A 25769-nucleotide genomic window follows, 5' to 3' on the forward strand; every position below is an offset into this window, starting at 1 on the left:
AATAAATATTTAAAATATGAAGAAAAATTAAAAAGTTGATAACTCTGATTCACTACTGAAATAAAATTATATATATAATAAAGTAAATATAACATCAAAACTTAATTTATATTTAAAATATTATAATTTATTTATTTATTCATTTATTATAATATAAAAATATTAAAAATGCAAATCCAACAATTACAATAAAGTTTTAATAACAACTTTACATGTTACTTTTTTATTATATTAATATTTAATACTATTTAATTGATTTTGATTATTATAATTAATTGTTTTTAATTTGACATTTAAATTAATAACCATTAATGTAACATTTAAAAACAAACAACATTACTCTTAAAATTTAATTAAAAAATAATTTTAGTTAAAGGACTAATAAAAAGAACAAAATGATAACAAAATTTAAATTACCATATCATTATTTGATTTTATCATAATCAAAATTTTATATAAATTTTTTAAAATTTTTATACTTAAAAAAATTACAAATCTTATAATATCAATATTTTTAAATGTATGTACATAATTTAAATCTCAATATAAAAATGACAATAAATAATTAAAAATTTAATTAAAAAAATAAAAGTATTATCAATAGTTATTATAATAGAAAAATTAATATAATTTCTATAACGAATGAATTTATAAAATGAATAACGTTTTGCTATGTCATATTGACATAAATCTTTGTTGATCTTGATGTAAAAATAAAAACATCACCTAAAATATAATACATGATACCACTTAAAAATAATGCAGTTTTATATTTACTTAATAAATAAAAAATACCTTTATATATATATATATATATATATATATATAGGAAATTAATTTCATAACAAACTCTTAACTCTAAGTTAGAGTCTAAAAATCTATAAAGGATAAATTTATTCCCTTTGCATATTCTTACTTTATAGATAACATTATAATTTTATGGTTTAGGAACTTAAAAAGATAGAAAATTATTATTTGAACTATCGAAGGGATTATTACAATCAGAATAATATCTATTAGTTAACTTTTAAGTAATTTTAATGAGTGTCTTAACTGTGATAGACACAATATGTTATATGTATATATCCAAAGTGTTTCATTGTTGAGATGTCCAACCCCAATGCTTTTAGATTTGATCAAGTAAGTATTATTTAAGTATACAATTAAAGAAATGTAGTGTGATATAAGAGTATATAGTCCCTCAAACTATGAGATAAAATTAGCAAAATAGATTAATAGCTTAGTAAAGGAGGCCATGCAAGTCTCTAAAGCATAGGTATGCTTCTTTCTTTGGAATACCAGTATTGGGTGCAGGTACGCTTGTGTATGTACTCAAAAAATTTGCAAAAAAAAACAAAAAAACTTGGGTATAGGAAGTGGGTACGCAAGTATGGCGTAAGTACGAGAGATATTTTTAGACAAAAATTTTAGAATTTTGAGCCCAAAAGTCTGACTCATTCCCTTTCTCCCCTCATACATGCAGTCTAGCATCCATCTTCCACATACTAGCACACCAGCCTCCATCCTCCCACGGCGACGTGCAACAGCAAGCTTGCAATGGCGACGTGTAGCTCCGTCTTTGCTCTCCATCTCTGCTCTCTATCTTAGCTCCATCTCTACTCTAAGGCAAGTTTCGAATATGAGATAAATCTTGTGTGGGGTGGGAGTGTGGTTCTAGGACATACATAAACATTCAATTTTTATCTATAAAGCATATTTTCATATTTGCTCTAAACATTTGTACATTTTAGGAACACTAAACTTATCTAAATTTTAAAATAAATTAGTGATTCAAGCTTATTAATTTATTCTATAATAGATGCAATCACAACATTCTAGTAGTAGGTCTGGTAGAGATTTTGAGATATCTTTGACTAGTAAATTTGTCAAGAGATCAATTGAGGGTGAAAATTCTCTTTGAAATTAAGTAATTTTACTATAAAATAAAAAAGATGGTAGAAAAAAAATGCAAATTTGCATTGCAACTTTTGTTAAGAAACTTACAATAGTTCTTATTTTACAGTGAAATCTCATTTATTGAAAGAAAATGGACATTAGATAGTTACTTGTTTATCTGTGTCAGATGAATTTTTGCAAGAGATGAAGCAACTTGAAAGAGAGGTTAGTAAAAAATCAAAGTTTGTGCAAGTTCCTTTGCCTATTGAAACTACAAGTTCAAACCCCCTATAGTTAATGTATCTATTGATGGGAGGAAGAGAAGAAGAATTGAAGGGCCATTGGGAAGGACATTTAATAATGAGGCAAGAGACCATTTATCATATGAAATAGCCAGAATATTTTATTCTGCTAGTTTGCCATTCAATATTGCAAGAAATTCTTATTTTATTAGTATATTCACATTTGCTATAAACACTTTTATTTCGAGATTTCTTCCTCCTTCTTATAATGCTATAAGGAGTAGTATGTTGCAAAAAAAAAAAAAAACTTGCATTCTAATGTTACTTCAACCTATAAAAGTTACTTAGTCATAAAAAGGTGTAAGTATAGTAATAGATGGTTGAACTGATGCACAGAGAAGATGATTGATCAATTTTATGGCATTTTCGGACTTGGGACCTATGTTCTTGAACGTTATTGATGGTTCAGGTGAATATAAGGACAAGCATTACGTTGCTAATTTAATTTTGACTACTATTGATAAGGTTAGACCACAAAATGATGTTCAAGTCATTACTGATAATGCTTATGTTTTTTGGACACCATGTGTTGTGCACACTTTAAATCTTGCCCTAAAAAATATTTGTGCACAAAAAAATACACCAACTAATGAGGTTGTTTACGGTAAGTGTAATTGGATTTGTAATGTTGCTGATGATGCTTATTTCATTAGAAATTTTATCATTGATCACTCTATGAGGCTAGTCATGTTTATTCAGTTTGTGCAATTGAAGCTACTTGTAATTGTAGAAACTAGATTTGCCTCAACCATTATTATGTTTAAAAGATTGAGAACTATTAAGCATGGTCTCTAATATATGGTTATTAGTGAAGAATGGTTTCACTGTAAGGAGGATAATATTCAAAAGATTGCGTTTGTGAAAGAAACAATTTTAAATGATAGTTGGTTGGATAAAGTTGATTATGTTCTAAGCTTTACAAAGCTCATTTATGATATGCTTCATTCTTGTGATATTGATAAGTCAAGTCTTCACTTAATTTATCATAAACGTGATTCTATGATTGAACAAGTGAAGTTAGCAATATATCAACAAGAGGGCAAAGAGTTGAATCAACATTCATCCTTTTATGATGTAGTTTATAACATCTTAATTGATAGATGGACTAAAAGCTATGCACATCTTCATTGTTTAACTCATTCACTCAATTCTTGGTAAAATTTAATTAATTAATTCCTTTTATTTTATTTTTTCTTTCAAATTCCAATTGACTTATTTATATACTTTATAATTTGCATAATATATTATTGTAGACAATGGCTTGAGGAAGCTCTAAATTGAGTTCCATCGCATAAGAATAATGAGGTTTGCATAGGAAAAAATAAGTGTCTAATAAGTTACTTTTCAAATTCGAAGGAAAGGTTAGAAGCAATTATTAAGTTTGTTAAATTCTCAAGTATTTTTAAAGAGTATGGCCAATTTAATTTTTTGCAAGATATGTGAAACTTGAAACCAAAGAAATGGTGGATTATGTATGGAGTTGCAATTCTCAAACTTCAGTCCATTGCTTTGAAGCTTCTTTCACAACTATGTTCTTCTTCTTATTGTGAAAGAAATTGGAGCATCTATTTCTTTATTCACTCTTTGAAAAGAAATAAGGTTATTCTTAAAAGAGCTGAAGATCTAGTATTTATACACATAAAACATTGTCTTCTCTCAAAAAAAAAAATTAAACTAAAAGTATGACTAAAATGTGAGATATTAGTAGAAATGAATGAGATCCTGGCAGGATTCTTGAAGCCACTAATCTTTCCCTTGATAATCCAGATTTAGAAACAGTTATTTTCATTGATAATGAGAATAGAAATAATAAGATTAATACTATTAGAGTTTGATTTAATATTTTTAAGTATATTTTATTATGTCATATCATATTGAATAATTTAAGTATTGTAATATTGTATTATAAATATTTTGGTATCTTCATGAATAAATATACATCTCTTTTATATTATATAATATGCTAAAATTTGTGGGCATTTATTTTATATATAATTTTTTAATCGACGTATCCTATTTTTAAAAAAATGTCGTATCCTTACCCCATACTGTAGGTGGGCATACAAGAGTATGCTTAGAGTAATATAAGGGTACAAATACAAAAATAAAACTTAAGAGACCAAAGGAGAGATGGGAGAACAGTGTATATAACATTGATTCAACACAGAATATTCAAACTACATTAGACTCTCCGGTCTCTACTCCCATGATGAATAATTCTAAATCATCTTACCTATTATGCCTACAAATTCTCTTAATTACAAAACGAAGAAATTAATAAATTATTTTCATATTTTAAGATAACAAATGAATGCACTTCTTTATTTAAGTTACAAAAAGAGGATTATTATATAGCAAAGTTCTTTAATGATTACAAGTGTTTCCTCTGCTATACCCCACTCAAGTTCGAGTCTTCCCATAAAGTTGACCATAGAACCTCTTAGTCCGGTGAACTATGATCAAGCTTAAAGCAGCAGCAAATAAGCAAACAAATGCTAAGACTGCACATGTTAGGGAGAAGCAAATGTTACCCTCACAAAGAAGCAACTCATTATTTCCAGTGACATAAGGCATTGCCAAGTTGGTTGAGGCACCATAAGTTTGCATCATACGGTGTTTGGCTTGCTGCTCCGCATAATAGTCGTATATTGTGCTTGCTACCACTCCAGATAAAAATAGAGACCCAGTTGGGCTTGCCACAGTAAGAAAATTGTACAAAGTTCCGAAGTTCTTCAACCCAAATAGTTCTGAAGCTGCAGCTAAGGCAATTGACCAGTGGGCACCATATCCAAAACCCGTAGATATAGCCACTACATAAATTTGTCCAACCAAGCCCAATGCATAATAGGAGAGTCCCAAAGACATCATTGCTTGAATCACTGCCAATGCAACAATTCTCGGGTACGCAAAATTTCTGTTTGAAAAACCACACAAAATGGTACACTTGAATTACTTTATACAACATATTGGATTATGCGCCCCAACGTGTGATATTCTAAGATGATTAATCTTCACTTTAACGCATGGAATTGCAAGTTTAGTTACTTTAGTTTTAAACATCGAAGATTTTGAAAAGTAAGAATTGAAGTGACTTGCTGTTATTATCTCAAATACTAAAATGGGGCTATACTAAGATACAAAAGAATTGTTTAAATAAAGAGTATATATTGTACCTTACTATAACCTCCGAGAAGTAGCCGCCAGCAACACGACCAAGGAAGTTCGATATGCTGATAACTGATATATACACATTGACATTGTCGTCTCCCAAGGATTGACATATCTGACCCATGTTGTTTATCACTGTCAACCCGGATCCTGCACCCATGACTAGAGAGAAGAACATGATCCAAAAATCAGCCTTGGCCATTGCTTGTGATAAGGTGAAATCCTCTCCTCTATGGGGGCCATTTTTTCGCTTGATTTTCTTCACAGCTGTGGTAACTGCTTGCCAAAGTCTAGCTTGAAATCGAAATACATCCCTTGGCCCTTCTGATAATGTATGCACCTCTAGATTTGGATGCTTCTCATTTACAACATGTTTAGCACTACTAGTAGTACTAATCTCCTCAACCACATGCATAGATTTAGTTGCTGCTAGCATTGGTGGTTCCAAGAGGGCTTCCTCATCAGGACTTTTGGGATCAGAGAATAAAACCAATAGAATAGGAACTATAATTGGAAGCAAGATGAGAATGATCAAGATAACAGGAAATAATGTGATGATGCTCTGGTCCAAATCAAGCATATTCTCTAGCAGCAAAACTCCCATCAAATAAGCAGCCAACAGAAGACAAATGCTGTAGATAAACATGAATCCTGAGTCATCGGAAGATCTAGATTGTCTATAACTCTCAACAGGTCTTATGATGAACATGAGAGCAAACGAAACCATTGCGGGTCCAACTGCAATAATGAAAATCAGTGATGCCTGATCAGGGATTTTGATCATGGCTATTATTTGAGTCCAAATTGCACCGCTTAGGCCAACGAAGCCTTTCAATATTCCCACCACGGGTCCTCTTCTTTCAGGGAAACTTTGCACGCAAGAAACGAGAGCAGCTGTGTTGTAATATGTTGATCCATTTTGCCCCACAAAGATTAGAATGCATAGCTGCAAATCATCGCCTGGTTAACAAATTTTACAAGCATGAATTGGGTTGAAGTTTCTCCAAATGTGAGAACGCGCAGCACAACCCAAGATATTATCAATCATGTTGAAAACTACCAAAATCTCAACTTAAACATTCTGCACATTCTAGCTTTTATGCATATCTTCTTAAGTGAACTTCATTTTAAGATGTGAATGGTGAACAAAATGTTAGTATTCACATGTAACTGACCCAATTGATATAGAAAAATAAGTATTCTCTGAGTTGTTTTCTTCCATTTTCAATGTGGATTGTCATAAGTTCCTACGCTAACTCTTTCAATAGTATCATAAGTTTTTAATGTAGAAAAAATTTAAAATCACTATCTTCCTGAGAGGCCACCCTTTTTTCTGAAGGAAAATATTTGCAAAAGTGGTAAAATAAAACCATCAGAATTCAGAAGTTGTGTTAACTTTTAAGAGTCAATTGGTAAATGCTACCTTAAACGGTTAAACCTTTGTTTCTCCTAACCATCATGATCATACAAAACATAGCAGGTAAAATGAAAAAAATAGCACCCAACTGTTTTTTTATTTTTCTCCTACTAGTATATATAGACACACACAACAAACTTGTACACAAAAAGGGACTTATTCATTTACAGTACGAAGTCAATAGAGGAAAAATTCTCCCTTCTGTTCCTAGTCCTTTGCTTCCCCTAGCAGCAAAGCATGGGAAAGTTGAAGGATATGACATTATACTTCTTCTGATCATTTTAACAAAAAATATATACTTTTTTTATTCTAATTATAAGAAATAAAAATGTGAGATTAGGCTTAATTGTTGCTGTATAAGAAGTAAAAATATATTTTCAGATGTATTAAGTATTAAAAAATTTATACTTTGTATTAATAAAATGCTCACTCATTATCTATATAAGTTTATTTAATACACAGTATAAATGCATAATATATAATTACTTTTTATTAGTCTTGATAAAATAATTGTTTATTTCTTCTTATAAAACTAATAGGAGGAACTACTAAGCAATAGGTGGTCTGATTCGTTTGAAAAAACTTAATCCTTTGTCTGGAAAACAGAACAGGAGGGATCAGGGGGAGACAGAGTATTAATGATCCAAAATTGTTCACAATCAACTGACTAGCAACTAGTTTTGATGTAGAGAGAGACACAGATATTTTCTTCTGTTTGGATTGCAGAGTACTTGTTAAAGAAAAGAAAAAGATAAAACGAAACAGAATATATAAATTGAATGATGAGAGAGCATGGTTATTGAATTGAACTTACCACCCACAAAGGCAAAGAAGGAAACCTGTGCGTGACGATGAGCCAAACAAGGCCATAACCAACAACATTCTGGAACACCCCAACAAGTATAACACCCCAAGTGGGACATGTCTCACTGATTTTCCCAGCTAGAAGTCCAACGTTGTCACCCAAATCCTTGGCCACACTCAAGAGAGCCACCTCCTTCTGGTTGAAACCCATGTTGCTCTTTATCACCGGCGATATGCTCCCAAACATGTAAGACGTTCCCGCAAACGACATGTCCCACATTGCACACACAAACACCATCCATCTGTGCCCCACGAATTTCTTCAATCTCTCGTGCACTGAAACCATCTCTGCAACTGATCCTGTAATTTATTGCCAATTCTAGTGCATACTCTGCTTCGAGTTCAGATATAATAGTCAACTATGTGAGAGTTCGCCTGAGAGTTTTATATAGGTACAGTCAATTATCTTGAACGGGTATAGTATTCTGTAACCTCACGTTTGTTTCGTCCCGTCAATATCCCTACGTTAAGTATTAGAAAATGATATATTGCCCATTCTTTCTTTCAGCAAATCACCATTTTAGATATTAATTTTTGGCTTATTTATATACAAAGAAGAATTGATTCTTTCGAAAGTAAAAAACAATCATTATTAGTAATAAATTTTAATGTTTGACCCAAAAAAAATTATGACCCTTTATTTTATGTTGAAAATTGACTACATACCGACAAAACAAACGGATCCTTGGTAGATCCCCTATAATTTTATTTTTAATTCTTAACTTATTAAAATAATTGCTGTAATAATCTCTGTCGTTAATAAACAATAATAATATTTAATAAAAGTCAAATGTTAACTTAATATCTTAAGTTTTAATAATATCGATATTCAAAGTTAAACAGCAAACATCAATAAAATTACAGGTAAATAAGAGAGAATTGATGAATTTGAAGGAAACTAACTTTTGATAGTTTCCTTTTAAGAGTAATACAAAACTCTTTTGAATTACGACATGCTACGTAGCACGTGTTTGAATGTTAACTGAAATTGCATGTGTACATTTGAGATGCTTACGGACACCGGACCAGATATGTCATTAATGTGTTAAGTGAAAATTTACTGTGTCAAATAAATAATTATACATTGACGTATTGTAAAGATTAGCTTAAAATATATTAAAATAATTTAAAAACGAAAAATGAAGTCTTTTTTTAAGTTAAAGATACAACTAAAAAAAATTGAAAACTAGACTTATTTATTTGCATAAAAACGTAAAAAGAAAAAATGTTGAGAAGAATGCTTTTTTCAATTTAATTAACTTGAAAATGATATAAAAATGGTCTTTCGAATATTGGTCCAAAGTTACGAATAAAATGACATGAATAATGAAGTTAGAGAGTGAAAAATAAAGTAGAAGTGGTTACGAGTCATCTTCGTGTTCTTAAGTTATAATAACGTGTACTTTTGGGCTCAAAAATATCGCACTTGTATGATCCATCGCCGTCAATATTTTATCCAAAGTTTTGAGGCTAAATTTTGAAAGGACGAAAATATCCGTGGTTTAAGAAAAATGACCTGGAAAATACTTTGAAACCATTGAATATGGTGATAACAAGGATGGTAGTTTTGTACTTTCAAAGAAGATATTTCAGGCATGAAATAGATATTATAGTTTATGATGAATAAGTTTGGAAGATATTATTAAAGGCGTTCCAATTTATAAAATATCTGCTCTTTTATATTTAAGATATCAAGACATCTGGCCCCCGAAAAACACTATTATGGTTATCATTTTTAAAAAATAATGTCTTATTCAATATGATTATCATAAGTTTCAAAGTTTTTTAAAACTAAAATTTTTATAATTTCAAATATTTTTAATTTTTAAAACTTTATATCAAGTCTTAAATTCGAATTCTCTATATTTGACGGAATAAATTATTAGTGTATCCTTTGGACATTAGTATGTTTTAGATTTATTATTTGTAACATAATATTTCTTTAATATAAAGTATTTTAATTTATTATATAACCTCTTTAAGAATACAATAAAGTTCTAAGAATGTTATTAAGTGGAAGACTTGATCGCAATATTTTATTGAGTATTATTTTTAAATGATTTTTTTAATCTGTTCAGAGACGTACCATAAAAAAAAGTTTAATTTCAATGTATTTTAGAATTTTTTACAATATCAATCAACTAAAATACATTCTGGATATAATTTTTATTTTAAGTATTATAAAAAGTAATCATTCTTATTAGTATGACAAGCCATGATTAGATGAATGTATAAAAATTTACTATACTGTTCATGTGTTTAATTAAATTTATAAAAAATAAAAAATTGATATATTTTTACTGAAAATTTATTATATATAGGTTCTTATGTGTGTCTTTATACACATTTTAGAAAATTCAAATTTTAAATGTTTCTAGTCAAATATTATAATTAAGGAAAAAAATGTTAATTAGTGTCCATAAAGCATTAATTTTGGTATCAAAAGTAAAAACTTTTTATTAAAAAATGTAAAAAGGGATTTCCTCTAATTATTTCAATGCATTCTAATGTGACTTTTAATAATAATAAATATTATTTATTAATTATTTAACCAGTAGGCTAAGGACAATAATTAACAAGACTATATTATTAATTATAACTATAATAGTGCGTCAATGCTTAGAATATGAATAAACTAACGGTGATATTTTACAAATCATAGATATGAAATTTCATATAATGTGAATATACAATAAAATAAAGATGTATTGACATTATAGTTTATTGCATAGCTTAATTAGGTGTACCCATTTAATAATTATGCTCCATTCCAATATCTACTTGATTAAATAAAAGCTCGGTCAAAAACAGGGAAAGTGGAGAATGAAATTTTTGGGTATTGACACAAATTTTATTTATTTATTATTATTATTATGAATGTGACATCCCTTCAATTTTTCATATGAAAAGAAATTTTAAATTATTATGAATCATGTTATTCTTGTAATTATGAATAAAAAACATATCATCTGAAAACAAAAACTAGTACAAATTCCAAGTGAACAATATCCACTGTGCTTTTTCAGTTTAAAATCAACCCATTGTTTTACATTTATCAAGCAAAACACAGACAATAAATCTGTTATCGTTGAAATTCAACGTACTTCTTTAGTTTCAGTTCAATGAATCAAATGGCAATATAAGAACTACTCCCAAGTTGAAGCTAAACTGTTAAGTGTTACTGTTAAAACTCAACATAAATCACATACTTTCAGTTTGAAGATTCAAATGATGATAGAATAACCACTCTGAAGATGAAGTTAACGTCAAATTCTTAAAGGAGCCAAATCATAAGAGGCGATGTTATATAAATATTGTATATGTTAAAAATATTATAGACACTGGTTCATATGATGAATAATTAAGATGGATTTGAAATGGAAAGAAAACAAATTCAATAATCAATATTGATTTTGTTTTTGAAGCTGCAATCCTTTTTTAAGTTTTAACTGCATATGATATCTACCAGGAGTAACAATGGCTAAGGCGCCATGTTTTTAGTATCTAATGCTACTCTGCTAGTCCTATGTCAAGACTCAAGTGTGTTTTAATGAGCTAAGAACTAATTCTTGAAGCATGAAGTTAATGCAATAACACCTCAACAATAATTTTATATGAATGGCATAATGCACCGACTAGTTTTTTACGTTATTTTTTAAGAGTAACATAGAATTAATAACTTCAAGTCAAAACAAGAATAGGAAACTCAGAAAGGGGCAATATTATTGATAGCCTTGCTTATGAATAAGTAGATTCAAGGTTGAAACTAAAATGAGCCTCAAACTACAGGGAGGTTCCATTGTTGAGCTCAACAAGAAGATTTGTGCGTGTAAATCAAAATTCCAAAAGTGGTTAAAAAGAATAATAATTCATGTCTAAGAAAACTAGATCTTGTATTGTAGGGGCACTCAACTGAAAAAGAACATTGACATTATATCGAGCGCAAAAAACCATGGGACAATAAGAAGATATGCCTAGGCTGCAACATATGGATAACATTAATGGATAACTGTAATAATCTTTCTACGTCCCTTCAAACTAGACATGCATTATGCAGCTTTTCCCAGTGAGACCTGCTCCAATTTTTGTAATACTTAAAAAGTCACAGAAATCATACTCAAAGCAGTGTATTTTTCTCACACTCAAGATTTACTCATACACTATTTTTCTCACTCTCGATCTCTCACTTTGCTCGGCAAGAATTTTTAGTTTCTACTTGAGATGGCCTCGTTCATCTCTCAAAGGATCTAATTATGTGGAATGCATCTGTAAATGTTAGATATTTAATGTGTGTGAATTGACATAAATTAATTTTTGTTATAACTTTAATTTAATTCTAAAATAATTAGATGTCAAAATATTAAATTATGTTGTTTAAGTTAAATTCTGATTGATTATAGTTATTGAACTTATTTATAATAACATTATTATTAGTGAATACGGTTTTGTGATTATTGTTATTGGATTAAACCATAATATTGGATAGACTTCTAAACAATTTATAGTAATTGTTATCTTACTAAGACTGAGACTACGTATATAAAGCATATGAAAGAGTGACAAGAAGAGTTTCTTTTTTTTTTATTACTATTTTCTCTTATTAATTAAGAAAGCATTTAATCGTTGACTCATTAATCTTTATGGTTCCAAGTAATTCTAATACTTAATATTATTATAACATTTGTTTATCATTTGTTTTAGATTAATTTTTTCCATTAGTGAATGCATAAAAAAATAACTACCCCAATTTTTCATTTTTGGTGCAATTTTTTTTAAAGATATACATATTAAGCTTTCCACCTCCCTCTATGTCAGACTTCCTTCATGGGGGAAAAATTTTCCACCACCATTTAGAGAGGTGCATTTAATAATTAATGCTTTCACTTTTGGTTCTACCCAAAAGGGATAACTAGGGTGTTTGTAGGTTGGATTAGGTTGAATTTGGCAAACCAAATTTACCTCACCCAATTAAAATATAATGTGTAGGATTGGATTAATTTTTCTCATTTTTTGATATTTGACCCAAACCAAGCCAATTGCCACTTAACTCGTTAGTTTGAGTTAGATAATCAAATCTATAGTTAAGATTTATTTATTTGTATTCTATAGAATTAAATTAAAAAAGTCCATCAATATTTATATAGAAAATTTTGATTTATACTCAAATAATAAATTATTAATAAAATATTACATTGAAAAATACACATCAAAATCTTAAGATGAACATATTATAAAATATTTTTTTTTTTTATATATATGTGTGAGTTCATCAACTTGCAAAAAGACAAACCTAATAACTTGACTAAAAAATGATTGGGTCTAATAATGTTAATTTGAGTTGAGTTGGTTGGGTTGATTAGATTTACCTTACCTAGTCCACGAACATCTGTAATGACAACTATGTTTTTCAATTTTCCTCCTAGGGACCTTTTTATCTCAAGTACATTTGGTGATTTAGAGGTAATTACCATATGATTAGGCTATAAGCGAAATGCAGCAAAGCTAGCACAAATGGTCTTAGTAGCTAAACAATAGAATAATTGTTAAAGAAATGTTTCTGCCAAGGTGAGTCTGAGACTATAGAGCATTCTTATAATTAGGTGCAAAGGCCACGAATTTGCACAAAATTAGGCAAAATATCACAACAAAAGCACTTAGCTAGACACCGATCAATTGACTAAGGCAACAAAGTCACAAAACAACACTATTCCATGGAATCAAAACTTGGAGCATACCATCCCAACTGGTAATTAATTTGCTTGAGTCTTGCTTCTTGACCCTTTGAATCTCCTAATGCAGTAGTGAAAGGGTACACGTAAGTTACTTTGGTTGCCACACACCTGTAAGCAACCACATCCCCTTTCACCAGAAACTCAAGAACATCTCTACCAAATCCTCCATCAATTTCAGCTTGTAGATATTGACCTGCACATTAATTTTAGTCCAAGTGAAGTTATACGCCATGGCTCGCAAGATCATACCTTTGTTAATCACTTCAAAAATGTCTCTGAGACTGACTTAGAAACAATCATTTAGAATCTAAAACCTAAGACTATGACCCTTTCTCTCCTCATTGCAGTTCCACAGTCTGATAAAAATGCAGGTCTCTAACATACTCTTTTTAATTGGTTAAAATTTATTGAAAGCTATAAAAATCATGCGGTCACTCTTTCTTACTTTGTAATTTAATGTTTCTCTAACAGTCCTCTTTCTTCTATTTATATCCCTGTATGTGTCTATTCTGTTGCTAATCAGCTATTATTTCTAAATTGATCTAAAAATTGAGCAAAGCATGTTACACTGAGCATGTATTACCATCTGGAGTATCTTCCACAAGCTGGAATTTCACATTTTTCTGGGTCTTCAGGATTGCTTCACGTAGTTTCTGGAACATAAAAAAAATAATGAAAAGGTAGAAAATACTGGAGAAATACCTCAGGAATGGCAAGACATAACTCACATGCGAACAAGCATACAAGGAAAGTTATAAAATATAAACAGTCATAATAGAGTAAATGAAAATATGGGTGCTATTGACTTCTGAATGGTGGTTTAGAAACCTGAATAGCATCATCCGAGGAATTCGCTGGAATCCGCCAAGGAAACGCAAAAGATGATGATTTGGGATTTGTTGATATACAACCTGGATTGATTGATGGACAAGGTCTAATTTTTCTGAAAAATAATGGTACACAAAATATCGGTGATAATAAACAATGGTATTATAATCAAGCATGCAATCCACTTCTGTAAGAAACAACAGTATGTATGACATAATATATATTAGAAAGTCATTATATGCTCTAAAATTAAGCATAATTCAGAAGCTGAGAAAATGCAGTTTAGTAAATGGGATTCTACAATTGAGGCAAAAGGGTAAGTCATGAAGAATATTTTACATACCCATTTTCTAGTCCAACCTCCAAGCTCTTGGATTGAGAAAAAGGAGTGGTTAGGGAGAGTGGAGGGGATTGAGAATTGAGGGAAGGGATTGCATGAGAAGGTAAAGGAGAGGTTAAGGTCAAAGCAAGGGCCAAAGAAAAGAGATTAGGTAGGACCCTTTGTCCAACTCCAAGGTTTGGAATTGGAATGTGAGTTTTCAGTTTAGGAATGGTGTTTGTGCAAGATGCAAGAGGAGATACAAGACTAATCAAGCTCATGATTTATGGTGTCCTCTGTCCACTGCATTCTCCACCCTCTATCAACTTGGCTCCATCATTCTCTTTTTCTAGTTTTAACTTCTCAAACACACCAGTTTATTTACTCCAGCCTTTCCCACATAACCATCAGAGAGTAAAAAGTGGTTTGAGAGGATAACATTGTACAATTTCACATTTTGGGTCACCAATGGAGAATTAATTAATTATCTTTGATTTTTAAATGGCGATATAGTATAATGATGTCAATGAAAAATTTTGGGACATCGAAAGTGAAAAATTAATCATGTCAACTCTGTTTTTAGTGGACTTTTATTAACTAATAAAGCTAAAATTTTAGTCTGTGCACGTTAGAGATATTTATTATCATTATTTATTAAAAGTGATTTTAAAACTTTTAAACTGAAAACCCTCACAAAAAAATAAAATAAAATGAAAGAACTATACATTTTTTTAAATCATTTAACTTATTTTTTAGAACAAGTTCCTTAGTATGAGATTATTTAATAGATATGTCAATTCAATTTTTACAAATATTTGTTTAAAATGTATATTAAGAATAAATTTAAAATATAATTAATTAAATATTTATATTTATCTTTTATATAAGACTTGTTTAATAAACTTAATTATAGTTTTTAAAAATAAATTTATAAATTTACAAGAGCTATAAATTATTCTTATAAATACTCGCTAGGCTAAATAATCTAGTTATTATATTTCTTTTTAAATTAAGTTATAATTTAAAAGCGGATGTTAATAAGCGTGGGCACCACCGTCGATATGTCCGAGTGGTTAAGGAGGCAGACTTGAAATCTGCTGGGTTTCGCCCGCGCAGGTTCGAATCCTGCTGTCGACGTTTTTTTTTATTACTTTTTATTTTTTAATTCTCCATTCTCTGTTTTTCAATCATTAGGTTTAGGTTTCGTAGTGTCTCCTCCATCACTCCCATCTGGGATTAGAGGTAGGGTTTTACAAATTCTCAATCTCATCGTTTTTGCGTACCAAAACATAGATTGGTATTTGAATGGAAGAACAGTCGGTGAACGGCGTGATGTCAAGGTCAAGTAGCCCCAAAACGACGCAAGAGCTAGCCATGGAAGGCCAGAAGTACCTCGAAGAAACCATTGAGTACGCTTTTCAGATTCTCTCTTCGATGAACGACGAGCTCTGCAACCCCGTCTTGTGGTCCACCTCTCCCTCCGCTACTTCACCCTCTCCCAATGCCCCATCCTCAAACGGCGTCGTTAACGGGGATGCCACCTCCGACACCTCCAACCACCACGCCGAAAGCGGCGCTGCCAGTGGCGGTGCTGGTGGCGCTCTGGAAGACGCTCGCTTTCGGTATAAGAACGCCGTAGCTGCGCTTCGGACTATTCTCACTGCCATTCCTAACTCTCCGAAGGTTATTTTCTTTCCATTGAATCTATGTTATGTTTGCTTCGTTCTGAAATATTTCGGTTCAGTTAAATGTGTTTTTGGTCAATGAATTCTTGTTGATTCGTCAATTTTGTGTAACCTTTAACTTCAGGGAGATCATGATTTATAATCGACGAGAGTTTTGGATGGAATATGTGCGAAAACTTAAGGCAATAAAATATATTGAACTGGGAAAGGGTAAGAACAGTGCTAAATGACTCTGCCCTGAATTGTGATGTTGATCGAAAAGGACAATATTTAGGATGGGGGAATGGGAGAAGTCCACCTCCTTGAATGGATATCTGAAAAGGCTTTAGTTTCAGAGTTCAGAGATATAATCATATAGAACTTAAGGAACTAGGAAGTCCCTTCTACTATTGGTCAATTGCAGACACTTCACTGTGGTTCAAAAATCAGCAACTCAACAACTTTAACTTACCCAATCGTGCTTACCGACTCCATACTGGGGGTTTTCTACACATGAACTAGAGATTAAATTTATGCCATGGTTTGTTCGTTTAGGGGGTCAAGTTGTTGAGATTTGAACCACATAAGTTTACCTCCTGGTGCTTCACCAATATCAAGTATGCAACTAAATGTCTCATAGCTGACTGTAGCATTGAGTGGTTTCATTAATGACTTGTCACTGACTACCTGACTATTTTATTCCTTAAACCCCTGAATAAATAAGTAACTATATTGTATTTTGCTCTCTAGATTTTAGCAAATGAATTGTGAATTTGAATTTCAATTCCTTGCATATCTTTCAGAGTTTATAAAGGCATTACAATTATCTCTATTCTAAGGTTCAATTTGTGTCCTTTTAAAAATGGTGGCTAAAAAAATTAGGAATGCATTTTACATCATAGTTGCTAATCTTGGATAGCAGCAAATAGTGATTGACCCCTAAAACGCTGTAGCGGAATAGTACATAGTGGGATGACTGCTATTTAAAAATTTATAATATGCATATATAATATGTTATGTACACAGAATTTTAACATAAATGCTCAAGAAATTCTCAAGAAATTCTCAAGATTATATAATCATCATTCCAAGTAACAGTGTAAAAGTGAAAAACACTACAACATGGATGTTATATTAAAAAAAAATGCTAAACAGAATTTGAACAGCAAAGCAAGAATGATCAGTGAACAGTAAAATAGAGCTCAAGTAGAAAAGCAAAACAGACGCTGGAAATGCTGATTTATCCGGTGAAATGGAGTCAGTGAGCCTTCAGAGAAGTTGATTTCTCCATTGAACAGAAAAGCAGAGGAGATGTCAGAAAATCTGATTTCTCTGGAGAAATAGAGTGGGGTGAGCCTCTGAACTAGCTGATTTTTCCAGTGAAATGGAACAGGTGAGGAGGGGAGAAACTGCAATGCTGAGGTCTTGACTTTTTGTGCAGAGAGGAAGAGTGTGGAGGAAGATGAAATCAATTTTATGAAATATATGTTTTATCAAGGGTAAGTGACCTTTAAATTAATCATTTCAGTAAAAACTGAAAAGGGTTTCTTCCTTTCCTCAATATTGCGCAATAGCACCCGTGACTTCTCCTCCCTGTTCTGGCCACAAACTACTGCGAGACAAACACCCTGCAATGTGGTGGCCAACTGCTGCTCCATGCCGACACGATAGTGCCGCTAGCATGCTATTAACAACTATGTTTTACATGGAAAACTTTTTGACAAACCCATATTGAAATATTACCCACAATTTTAAGGGGATATCAAAATTACTGGGAGGACAAATCACTTGCTATAAATTCCTAGTTCGAAAGCATGTTTTTGCTATATTATTTTGCCATTGACTAGAATTGAAGTTATTACTTTGGAAAAGACGATATAGTAAAAGAAAGTTCTATTCAGAAATCACAATTTCTCCCTTATACATTGAATTCATACTATGTGAGATGATACTTATTACTTAAGAAAATATCAGTACACAGATTCATATCTTATATAAATATATATATCACTGGTTCATTGTTTTGCTTGAATATTTATTTCTATGCATCCTATTGTTAGCTTTACAACTATTATTTTGTCCAGTGAAATATTTTCCCATTTAAACTAATTTGCTTAGTATTATAGGCAAAAGCGTTTGACACTGGTTCAGCAGCTAGCCCTGCAGATGAAGCTGAAATTGAGAAGTTGGAAGAGCAAGCCTCTTCTCTAAGAAGGGTAGGTTGGAATAATGTTTTAATAAAATTTATTAACCCCTCTCTATCCTCGGTCATGTTATTTACAAATCCTGAACTTCGAAATTATTGTTTTAGGCTCATATTTTATAGTTTGTTGTGATTCAGAAACATAGTTTTCAACTTGTAATGTCACCAACAGTTAACAGAATCTAATGAGATTCTTATAAGTTTTGGATTTTTAGCCTATCACTGAAGCAATTTATGGCTCGTTAGTTTTAGGAGCTTTAAAAAAGTGATTATATAATACTTTATTTTAGAGCTTTTTTTACAATGCTACTATTTTCAGCTTTAGAAAAACAGGGCAGTTTTTTTTTTAAGGTTTTTACTTCGAAAAAATACAGAATTTTGGTTCTGGACTGAAGTTGTTGACAGACTGTATATTAGTTTTTTAAACGTTGAACTTCTGTTCATAAATGCAGGAACTTGCAGGCAAGAACTTGCACTTGAAGATACTCATAAATCAATTGCGTGATCTTATCACTGATATTTCTACATGGCAAAGTCCTTTATCAACCTGAAGTGTATGGTTGAGTGCTTAAATTTGTAAAGTGGTACTTAAAAATGGAAACCTGATCCAGGGTACAGTAAATGGTAATAATGCTTCTTGATATTTTACAACTGGAAGTTGCATCATTTGATCTCAACATGTTCTTATTCTGAAACTATGGCTTCTGAGATGCCCAAGAGCCTCCTCACATGAGCAAATCACCCGCATGTGCCCAAGCTTCGCGGTCAGTTTCTTCACTAGATGAGGATGAGGAAAACTCAGAGAGATTGTCTGAAACTGTTTGTTCAATGGGCTTGTATTTTGTAGATTTTTTCTCGTTAGTTTTATAAAATAGCAATCTGCTGCCAATCTTTGACAATTTGATTGAATACTTCATTTGATTGTTGTCAGAAATTGTAAACAGTTTTGTCTTGAAGTTAGAGAATACACTGCATTTTATGTTTCCGATCTCTTCATTTGGATTTGAAAAATATTTGGAGAAGGAACTGGAAGGTAGTTACATAGTTTAATGTGAAAAGTATCTTCCACTTCTTTATTTTGGGGTTAAAGATTGAAGGATAAGGAAATAGAGCAGTATCTCGTACAAGATTTTCTTTCAAAAGTTTGTATGCCAAATGGATTCTCTACGTCACGGTTTTGTCACCGTTCACTTTTACTATCTTTGCCATGCAAAAATTGCCTCCACCATCAGCATGCACGACTACCCTCAATTCCATGCGCACTGCCAGCCCACGAACTCGTTGTTGGGCGCCCCATTTGGGCTCACTATGTCCTCCCGATCCTCTAAACCAAGGCACCCTCATCGTTTTCAACTTGGACCCCGACTCATAGGACTGGTATAGAATACAGAAAAATAGTTCTTGAAATCTTATTGAAGAATCCTAATTCCGAAACCAACAGGTAGACAGAGATTTAGAACTTAGGCAGAATTTGTACACTAACTATTCCTGAGTCATTTGAGAGAGCTCTACTTTCCTAACCTTTCCCAAGGATAATTACTAAAAAACATATCTTATACTAATTTCATCACACACAATTTATACAGAAAATTGCAAATTACTGCTGCTCTATCCCTCAACGGCTATTTATTCAATTTCCCACCAATTCCCTTCCATTTCTTCCTATGATATACCTTTCTGAACATATCGTGATATCAATACTCCTCTTCCCCCCTATCCCCTCCCTAAAGAGCCACCTTATAGAAACCTATTGGATTATGGTAGCAGATTCCTAGTTATTTTCACACTCTAGGAACTGTTTTCATCTGAGAACTTCTAACTCTCCTTGGCAGGTAATCCTTATATCAGTTAGCTAGTATGGGGTTACATCTAGAACATGCTCCTTGAATAACATGGGAAGCAAAGGTTGTGGTGTGGGGGCATTATGCATTGTTAGTTTGAGGAGAGACACATGAAAAACATGGTATATCTGGCTATGCTCACTTAACTGAAACTTATATGCAACTTGGTCAATGACGATCTAAAATCTGAAAGGGCTCATAGAACTTAGGATTTAGCTTAGCATTTGCTTTCTTAGCTAGTAATCGCAATATGAATGGTTGCAACTTCAAGAAAAACCAATCACCCACTTTGTAAATCACCTAACCCCTAAGTTTGTTGGCCTACACCCGATTTTGATCCTATGCCTTACATAGATTTTGATCTTATGGGCATGAAATGTGTCACCTTGTAGAGTCCAATTTAATTTTCTTGATACCTGAGAAAATTGTTTCAAACAAATATCTTATTTTTATTTTACTGAGCATGGTCATGCATTTTGTAATTTAACTTTATCAAAAGACCTTATTAGGGTGTTAAATTATGTTTAGTTCGATAGATCAACTGTCTAGCTTGCTAAAAATAGCAATGGGCTGAATGTTTTGGACCCATTCACCCGCCCCATTTTAGTCTACCAAAAAATAGGTCATGGCAAAACATATCACACATCATGTAGGAATCTCAATATATATATATATATATAAGAACCATTTATAACACTCATAAAACGACCCATGCAATGTTCTCATGGTGGATCAATCTAATACATCATTACTCTTAATGTGTATCTATGTGATGACTTGATATCTATATTTATGATATATGAGATTTGATTATTAGCTCATTCATGTAACACCCTCATTTTTATTCTCTTGTTTTTGAGGAAAAATAAGAAGGTGGGTGCAGAGTTTCTCACTTAAGCGAAACAAATATTTTTAGAATTGAACTTTTTGGAGCATTCTCGCTTAAGTAAGAGAAGATCGAGTCACCCCAACTGTTCTCTCGCTCATATGAGAAGAGGTCTCGCTTAAGCAAGAAGCAGCTTGCCTAGGCGAGCTACGCCTAGGCAAGGAGTCATAGAAAAAATAGGAAGTTCTCGGGATCTATTCTTGCTCAGGCAAGAATATCAGAAAAACTATTATCTAATTTTCTCGCTCAAGCGAGGAAGAATTTTCTCAAACTAGAATGATCTTGCTTAAGCAAGAATGCGTAGGTTTGAATGATATTTAAGGAATTTAGCATTGAGAAATTTTATTTCTCACTAAAATCACTTCTCCCTCTCTGCTTTCTCTGTTCTCTCTCTCCCTAGAGAAAGCCTCCTATCACTCAAGGTCTCTCTTAGATATGAGCTCCAACGTCTATTGCACTTAAGTAGCTTGCCTTACGATATTACGAAGAACTATAGTCTTTAGGTAGTATTCTTAGAAAAGACGTGAAGTTTCCTTTTAGAGCTCACAAAGAACGTAGTCTCTGGGATCTATTTCTAGGTAAGGGGAGCTAACCTTAAACCCTAAGTTCTAGTTGTATGATTAGCCTAAGAAATTTAGAATACTCTATTTTGATTAATAAATTTGAAGTATTTTCTAAAAATTATAATGTTAGAAATGGATTTTTGGCGTGAAAAATTTATGATTGATTTTAGAACTATTTAAATGTGATTTTACACAAAATTCTGGACTGAATTGTTTGAAGAAGTATTATAACTCGTTATTGAATATTAATTGTATATAACAAAGGTTCTATATGATATTTTAGGTAATAGATATATTTTAAATATTATATGATGCCACACTTTAGGGTAGAAGACCTATTGAAGACTGAGAGAGTATGATTTTAGACAAGATATTTTCTGAATTGCGTAATTGGTCAAAGTTCGGAGGTGTCCAACCTTTGGCGCGTTGTATTGAGGTTGTGTGATATTTTCCTGGTTTATAATTATATGGGGATTGAGAAACTTGACTGCATATGAATGATTTGAGTGTTTTTGAATGATAGAAGATATTTTATTTGATATGTGTTAAAATTGAATTAAGCCTAAATGTATGTATTGTGGACATGAGTCAATAAAAATGAATAAAGTGAAAGAGATGAAGGAAGTTTGATTGACAGTGAAAGTAATTAATGAGAATGATGTGAATATCTGCGAATTGCTAAGAAAGTGTAAAGTAAAAGAAATTGTAGGAAAAGATGTTACTAGTGGAAATTGATGAAAAGTGTGATGTGTAAAAATACTAGAAAAGTATAAGCAAAGAGAAAAAAGAAGTAATTGATATGTGTCACAAGAACACTGATTGATGTGATTATAATATATGTGCTATAATACATCGACGTGTGAGATTGTAACACATACGTTGTAATACATTGATTAGCGTAATTGCAACACGTGTATTGGAACAATATGATTGTGATGTGCCATGTTTGAGTTACCGCATCGATTGTTTAGAGATATAATAGAGGTATAGAATCTGGAGGTGATTTGGGATATCTAGAGAAAATGAGGGTGATGAATGCTAATAGCTTAAGTGTACACGATTGATAGTGAAACTATTCATAGACCTTATGCTCATTTCTTGATTGATCTTCTGACTATATCTTTGCTATGAATATCTAATAAAGCACACGCTGTATCCGTGTGTGGCGGTGAACAACAAATATCTATGATAGCATAAGTCCATCATAACTAGGAAAAATATATTGGCAACGATTTAAAGGCCCGGGAGTAGCTAGAAGTACTCTTATTTGATAAATATTTTGGAATTAAAGTGATTAAAGTGGCATGAATTGAGAAATTAAATGACCATGTTGATAAAGCAAGAAATTGATTATGTTAAATAAAGGAAAAATAGATGTTATTTGATTGAGTGATGAATGATGTATATGAACGTTTCCTATTTGATTTAGAATGATTTTATAAATAAATTCTAATTTGATGTTTAATGTACTAAAAAATATTTTCTATGTCAGTAAAATTTTAATATTAAAATGAAAGTTTAATCGGCAAAAAAGCTCATCCTTACGAACATTTTTAAGTAAAAGACAGATCCAATCTAAGATCATACTCGCAAATGATTGTGTAAAAAGAAGTATTCTATCAGGATTAATTTATTTAGAGCATTGTAGTAGTATTAATTGGATTTCTATTTAGAACTTATGACATTTCAATAATTTTTATTATAACAATGGTTTAAGTTTTATATGTAATATTCAATAACTCCATCATTAATGAGACTTTTACTCCAATCAAGTTTTAAAAATTGCTAACCTTCATCAGTTTATATTCACATATCTGCAAAATTTTTCTAAAGGTATTCAAAACCTTTACAAATTTTATCAAGTATATTTCAAGATATTATAGAATATTAAGAAAAAGAATTGGAATTTTAATAAGGATGTTACAATTCACATACTAGTCTTAACGCATTATATTGTCCTAATAATAATACTTGACTAGGGATATTTAAGAATATTATTAAGAAATATCTTACAATCAAGTCATGTACTTGATATCATATAATGCACTATTTTAAGGACATCAACATATTCTTATAAAAATAATTTAATTTGAAATAGCTCATTTATTAAAATAAACTTGTGATAGAAAGAAAGTATATTCATAACTAAATGCTTATAGTATATGTACATTAACAACATGTTGCATTAGAATTTGTTTATAACTTTTTCATATGTCAGCACCACAAATGGTAAAGTTTGTAGCTTGTAGGCCATCTTTCAACCTTTCTCTATTCCTCACTAAATCTAGGTTGATATCGCAACGGACTTTGTGAAAGGCCTTCTAAAGACTCTGGGTAAAACAATCCTTATGGCGATGGTTGACAAGCTTTCAAAGTATGCCCGGTTTTTACCTTTGACTCATCCATTTAGTGTTATATTTATTGCTACAGTTTTCTTCGTCAAAGTATTTTATTTTCATGGTTTTTCTAAAACTATAGTTTTATATCATGACAAGATTTTCCTTAGTCTTTTATGAAAAGAATTGTTTAGCCTTCGTAGATCCAAGTTAGCTTTCTCTTCCACTTACTACCCCCAATTTGATGGCCAAACAAAAGCACTCAATCATAGAATTAAAGTGTACCTTCTTTGCCTCTGATAGGAATTCCTTTACTGGAATTCTAGAATAGGACCTTTGTAGGTTGAGAAATGCAAAAGAGTTTGAGAATTTCGTTGACAAACTCATAACTGTATCTCAAGTTGTAGAACTCATAATTGAACGGGACCAAAACGGGTGAATCCTCACAGTTTTTTAAGTAGTTTTGACCCAAGAATCATTGAAAAAGGAGTTGTAGAATGGAAGTTATAATCAGGACATATTTTTGGACAAAAATTGGAAAGTTTAAAGTTTTGAAGGAAAGGTGGTAGTGATAATAGGTGGCGCCACTTTCAGGAAGAAAGATAAGCCACAAAGACGCCACAAGAAGAATGGAAAGTTTTTGATAAGTCTAAGAATTGGTTTAGCCAAGAACCTAGGAGAATTACTCTCACACAAAGTTTTTGATTGATAATCCAAGCCCCCTTTCATTGATGTAAATGTGAATACCAGTGGCGGCTCAAGAGTTTTTAGGCCTAAAGCAAATTTAAAAATGAAGTGTTTTTTATTAATAAAATAATTTATTATTATTAATTGAGAATTATAGTTAATTAAATATTATTTGTAATATCAATAAAAATTTAATTAAATTAAATATTTGAATTAAAAAAAATTAAATTAATTTTTTTAATTTTTAGAGGTATATTAAAACTAAAAAAAAATTGGGGGGCCTAAAGCCCTTGCCTTACTTGCCTAGGCCTTAGGCCGCCCCTGGCCAACCCATTTAAAACATAGTGAAAATAAAAAAAAATAACAACAACAAAAAATTATTGGACTAAATTTGTATGCCTATATGGCAACTTATTTAAACTTATGACAAACTTTATTTAGTAGCATATAATATTTTTTTTCTTAAAAACAATAAAAATTAAAAATACTAGCAAACCTTCTAGCATCATGGGTCTTCAATTGGAACAATGCAATGAACCAATTTAGGCTCCAAGTTTTTCAATTTAAGGGTAGCTTAAAAAATTATTGCTACTACTTGCTTTAAAGTCTCCTTAGCCTTCTTAGTTCTTGTTATAGTTATAGGTCCTTCAAGTTCTTTAAGTACATTGTTTCTCTTGTCCTTAATCGTGTCCTCATGAGCCTCACTAGCAATCATCTATGACAATGGATTGCTGGGTCCTTTTGGATGAGTACTACAACAATACTTTGGTATCACTGCTTTCTAGTTGGTCTATGATAGAGAACCTCTTTGATTGTTGTCTTATTCCATAGGGTCTACTTGACTTGAAGTTATTGGTACAACATTCTACGAAAGAGATGTGGTGCTTTGTGATGCTTGTACTAAACATTGTCAAGCCTAACAATGAATTAAAGCTACTTATGATTATCAACATAGAGAGTTGACCTTTGCAGTTGGAGATTAGGTATGGCTGGGCCTTTAACTATATCACTAACTCACAGTTATGAAACATGAACATCACAAATTCTTGTCCAAATACTTTGA

At 31.4% G+C, this 25769-nt stretch overlaps 3 protein-coding genes and 1 non-coding gene across 7 annotated transcripts; 2 read left to right on the forward strand and 2 right to left on the reverse strand.

The window, feature by feature from the left end:
• Positions 1-4219: 4219 nt before the first annotated feature.
• On the reverse strand, positions 4220-8168 carry LOC113872181 (protein NUCLEAR FUSION DEFECTIVE 4-like). 4 transcript variants are annotated; one of them, XM_027509526.1, is made up of 4 exons: positions 7598-8016; positions 5835-6312; positions 5372-5690; positions 4344-5112 (listed from the first exon to the last, which is right to left on the reverse strand). In XM_027509526.1, the coding sequence occupies exons 1-4, from the start codon at positions 7931-7933 to the stop codon at positions 4599-4601; spliced, it is 1647 nt and encodes a 548-aa protein (XP_027365327.1). In that variant the 5' UTR covers positions 7934-8016; the 3' UTR covers positions 4344-4598. The 4 variants fall into 4 exon arrangements, with proteins under 4 accessions (XP_027365319.1, XP_027365344.1, XP_027365335.1 ...); XM_027509518.1 differs by having other exon boundaries at positions 4220-5112; positions 5372-6312; positions 7598-8168; XM_027509543.1 differs by having other exon boundaries at positions 4332-5112; positions 5372-6326; positions 7601-8010.
• Positions 8169-12901: 4733 nt separating this feature from the next.
• On the reverse strand, positions 12902-14883 carry LOC113852685 (thylakoid lumenal 17.9 kDa protein, chloroplastic). Its single transcript, XM_027483029.1, has 4 exons — positions 14551-14883; positions 14208-14322; positions 13963-14032; positions 12902-13572 (listed from the first exon to the last, which is right to left on the reverse strand). The coding sequence occupies exons 1-4, from the start codon at positions 14805-14807 to the stop codon at positions 13352-13354; spliced, it is 663 nt and encodes a 220-aa protein (XP_027338830.1). The 5' UTR covers positions 14808-14883; the 3' UTR covers positions 12902-13351.
• A 698-nt stretch (positions 14884-15581) lies between these two features.
• TRNAS-UGA lies at positions 15582-15663 on the forward strand. The gene has a single exon. It is a non-coding gene; the product is annotated as a tRNA-Ser (tRNA).
• A 55-nt stretch (positions 15664-15718) lies between these two features.
• On the forward strand, positions 15719-19558 carry LOC113852746 (mediator of RNA polymerase II transcription subunit 30). Its single transcript, XM_027483106.1, has 3 exons — positions 15719-16209; positions 18317-18406; positions 18846-19558. The coding sequence occupies exons 1-3, from the start codon at positions 15832-15834 to the stop codon at positions 18942-18944; spliced, it is 567 nt and encodes a 188-aa protein (XP_027338907.1). The 5' UTR covers positions 15719-15831; the 3' UTR covers positions 18945-19558.
• The last annotated feature ends 6211 nt before the right edge of the window (positions 19559-25769 follow it).

This window comes from Abrus precatorius, unplaced genomic scaffold (assembly GCF_003935025.1).
Source record: "Abrus precatorius isolate BTA unplaced genomic scaffold, Abrus_2018 Scaffold10, whole genome shotgun sequence".
NCBI classification, from domain to species: Eukaryota; Viridiplantae; Streptophyta; class Magnoliopsida; order Fabales; family Fabaceae; genus Abrus; species Abrus precatorius.